Source organism: Glossina fuscipes, unplaced genomic scaffold (genome assembly GCF_014805625.2).
Source record: "Glossina fuscipes isolate IAEA_lab_2018 unplaced genomic scaffold, Yale_Gfus_2 114, whole genome shotgun sequence".
NCBI lineage: Eukaryota > Metazoa > Arthropoda > Insecta > Diptera > Glossinidae > Glossina > Glossina fuscipes.
In genome coordinates this window covers 1,505,874-1,509,829 of record NW_023998457.1, presented here as the reverse complement: position 1 = coordinate 1,509,829, position 3,956 = coordinate 1,505,874, and the positions used below count along the sequence as shown (strand labels likewise).

Genomic DNA, 3,956 nt, shown 5'->3' with positions numbered 1-3,956 from the left:
AGAAAATTTAAAAGTATTAAATATGAAAAGCAAAAACAAAAAAAAGGAATATATTATAAAATGTAATCTTGAAAATAAATTATTTATAAATTTCGAGGGAATTGTTTATCCTAGTAAATTATTAATAGAAGAATAAGCAGTTAATTTTCGTAAAGATATTTGATTTAAACCTTCGATAGCTCGATTTAAACCTGATATGGTTAGTCTGATAACAAGTAAATTAGATAAAGAATAAGAAATTAGCATTAAAGGAGCTAATTTTTGTCAAGTTAATAATAGTAGTAGAGAATTTATTCATGGCAAACCTTTTATTACAGTTGGGAATCAAAAATGAAACAAAGCTGATCCTCTTTTTAATAATAAGGCAGATGAAATTATAATCTCATTTAAATTAAGATTTCTATTAAAATCGATTTAAAAATAAAATAATAGAAAATAAAAGGATAGAAAATGCTAAGGCTTGAGTTAAAAAATATATTAATAAAGACTTTAGTAGATAATAATTTACTATCTCTAATGAGGGGGATAAAAGACAATAAATTAATATCTAACCCTATTCATATCCCTAACGGCAAATTAGACGAAATTGTGATTATTGATCCTAAAAATAAGATTAATAAAAATATAATTTTTGATGAATTATTAAAAATTAAAAAGAAAAGGATTGAAACCTTTATACCCAGTAGCTTGTTTAGCTTATCTTTTTATTTTTTAATTTAATTTTAATTCTATTAATTATTTAATTTTAATTCTAAAAATTTACATAATATAACCTATCAAGGTAATCCTTTTGTCAGGCAATTCATTATAAAATTTTTCGATTTTGCTGTGCCTGAAAGTCCCCCGTCTGCCTACAACCTGTTATTGTAACCCTAAACGTCAAAGTTTGAATAAAAACTTTACATTGCCAGCTGATGACCAGAATAGAAAGTTTAGCTAGAAAATGAATACAACTCGCGGGCGATCAGGCCTGAAATAGTCAAGAAAAGTAATTTACAATCCATAGCGGTTACTGATCAATATTTTGGTATATATATTTTCATCAGAATGATATCAAAATAATCACGATCGCCCAAATGATACGCCCATATTCAATAAATAAATTATATCCATCAAGGGACACTAATTTTTGCTTACAATTCACAGAAATTAGATCAATAGCGATATCATTGTAATACTTACTGGCTAACAAATTTGCCATAGTTCCACTAGGTACAAAAAGGGCCGCTTGCTTTTTGAATAAATCAATTGATTTCTGTTCTAGTTTTAAAACAGTCGGATCTTCGCCATAAACATCATCACCTACAGCAGCTGTGCACATAGCCTCGCGCATTTCAATTGTAGGTGAACTCACTGTATCAGAACGCATATCAACGACATAATGCGGTAACGACATAATGAATGTATCCAAAATAATAACCTGTGTGAATAAAGAACGATGATATTTTTTCTTATATAACCGTAAAGGATCATAAGCTTATTAATATTCGGTTTAGGATTAAAGCATTGCATTACGTATGATTCGTGTAGACGATTCGAGGATAAATTTTATTGTAGCGTGCCGTATCGTGGCATGACATATGTATTTCAAATCATATATTTATGGTACACTAGTTTCGATTTAATTCGAATTTAACCAGCAAAGGCATTTGCCAACTTCCTTAACAGAACTCTGCCAACGTCCAAATAGAGCTCCGCTAAGGGGTTAAGATCAGGATATGATTGGATTTGAACAGGTTTTATATATCTTAGACATCGGTATATTTGCCTGGAAAAGTTTGTTCTTAACTAAGCACAAGATAAAGTTTAGTACCCTCAAGTTCACAAAATTCATACATTTTAAGGCAAAGGCAATAAATGCTTTTACATATGTTTGTCTTGATATATATTTAAGCGCAGAGGCAACAGTTGCCTTGCATAGCTTATGCATACTTCTACGCACTCTGCTACGGATGCCACTAAGCACATCCCTTTGTATGCCTCTATGCATACCCAGACGCGTACCGCTATACATCGCCTATGCATACGCCCATATACACTCCTATGCATACCCTACACATGCCCACATGCATACCCCTTTGCGTACCCCTCTGCATCGCCTATCCAAACGCCATTACATCGCCTATACATGTTATTTCCTAAACCATAGCTGCTTAAAGAGTTATAGTATTTTGTCTATTTAATTTTTTTTTTTTGTTAAAACCAACGTTGCCTCTACTCTGGTAAGTGTGTTCATGAGCTAAATTCGAATTTTGCCCTCATACCCTTTATAATTTTGTAGGATTCTCTAGGTACCTTAATCAAAAAATTGTAGGTAGGTATGGTGTTGTATGCTTTTATAAGGTTTTCTATTACGATTTTTTGGAATTTGGATTTTGTCGAGCGACGCCGACTATTACATACCATACACAACTTTGAGTAGTGCAGTTGTTCGCTCGTTTTGGTTATAGTACAGCACAACGTACACATTATTTCAATGCAAAGCCAAAATTTTGATGAAAGCCCTCATATTGGAAGTCACGATTTTCTTCTAAATATAAGAGCTTGCGTTTCGTGATAGCGTGGTGTCCTAAAAAATAGACCTACGTGAACCAAATTTCCTCCACTTTATTTCTTTTTTACTGAAACGCTACTATGAACTAATTTTCATCATAAAATATTAAAAATTAAGCCTTTTTCTAAAGGGCTTACTACTTATGAGCTATCATGGTGAGTGGTTAATTTTTTTATTTGATTACCATCATGAACAGATTTTTATCATAAAAAAGTTAACAATTAGATATTTACGTTTTACAAGAATCCTTATAGTTGGTGGTTTTCAAAAAATAGACATACGTGGTCCAAATTCGCTAAGGTAGATTACTTCGTCTTTTTCAATTCAACCTTTTTACCATATACAGCTTCAGTTTCTGTAGGAACAGTTATAAGAGAGGGAATTCCAAAAATTATCCCAGTCGGTCCACAGCTTTCCCACCAATTTCGAATTTCGAAATACTATTACCTATCCATTGTTGTCGAAAAATTTTTTCTTATAATGACTTTTCAAAATAGGAAGTAATGGGGAGTGGTCGATCCGAACCATTTTCAATACCGTTCGTCCTTGGGTCCAAAAAAAGCGTCACTGCACCAAATTTTATCCAAAGTATACCAAAAATTGTGACCTGTAGCTTGAACATAAGTTTACAACGACAGACACCAGACCAAAAAAATGGTCTACCCAATCTAACATCTTTACTTTCATCTAGTATGCCACAATATTATTTTCCATCGAAGAGAAATATTAAAAGAGGCAACATTTTTTCAAGACAAAATATTTCGAGAAAAAATATTAAATTAAATTTATTCCATTTTCAATAACCTTAGTGCTTGGGTTGTACCAAATTTCATCAAAATATCTCTAAAGTTGCGATTTGAAGATTGTTTTAAGTATATATAGTCAGTCAGACGGACCGACATGTTCAAGCCGATGTAATCATGACAATGGCGCTGACTGTATACGACTATATATATCTATCTCAATTTCTTTTGGCTTTCGTTCGGCACAAACTTAATACAGTTGCTTACTGTAAGTAGTAAGTAGTGCAGCATTTAAGAATTTTTTAATTGGATTATCCATCTTTGACAAATGTTGGAGACTTCATTCAGAATTTTAGTGGTTTTTGCATTTAAACTAATGGCAGCGATAAGTATAAATTTCATACTTAGTTTGCTCTTTTGATAAGGTTTTGGGGGCGTGTAAATTCTATTGATAGGAAACGAGTGGATAGACAGATAGGTATGTTAGACTGACATTAGCTTTTATCGTTTTTTTATATATACAACATAGATACGAAATTTCATTACAAGAAACAGCTAAATATGATATTTTGCAAAATTTTCAAAACACGCTACATTCCAAAGGCAAATGGAAATATTCCACAGTCGGTCTAGAAAGGAAAGAAGAGAAGAAATTTTTG

At 31.9% G+C, this 3,956-nt stretch overlaps 1 protein-coding gene across 3 annotated transcripts in view; it reads right to left on the bottom strand.

Moving 5' to 3' along the window:
* The window catches only part of LOC119640006 (probable low-specificity L-threonine aldolase 2), an 11,740-nt gene that overhangs the window by 6,323 nt on the left and 1,461 nt on the right, over positions 1-3,956 (bottom strand). For 2 of the 3 annotated variants that reach the window (XM_038037781.1, XM_038037783.1), the window contains exon 2: positions 1,183-1,420. In XM_038037781.1, coding sequence (XP_037893709.1) covers positions 1,183-1,396 — 214 coding nt within the window. In that variant the 5' untranslated portion in view covers positions 1,397-1,420. Of the gene's footprint in view, positions 1-1,182; positions 1,421-2,787; positions 2,959-3,956 lie in introns of those variants that run through there. The other variant, XM_038037782.1, reaches the window with a different exon arrangement.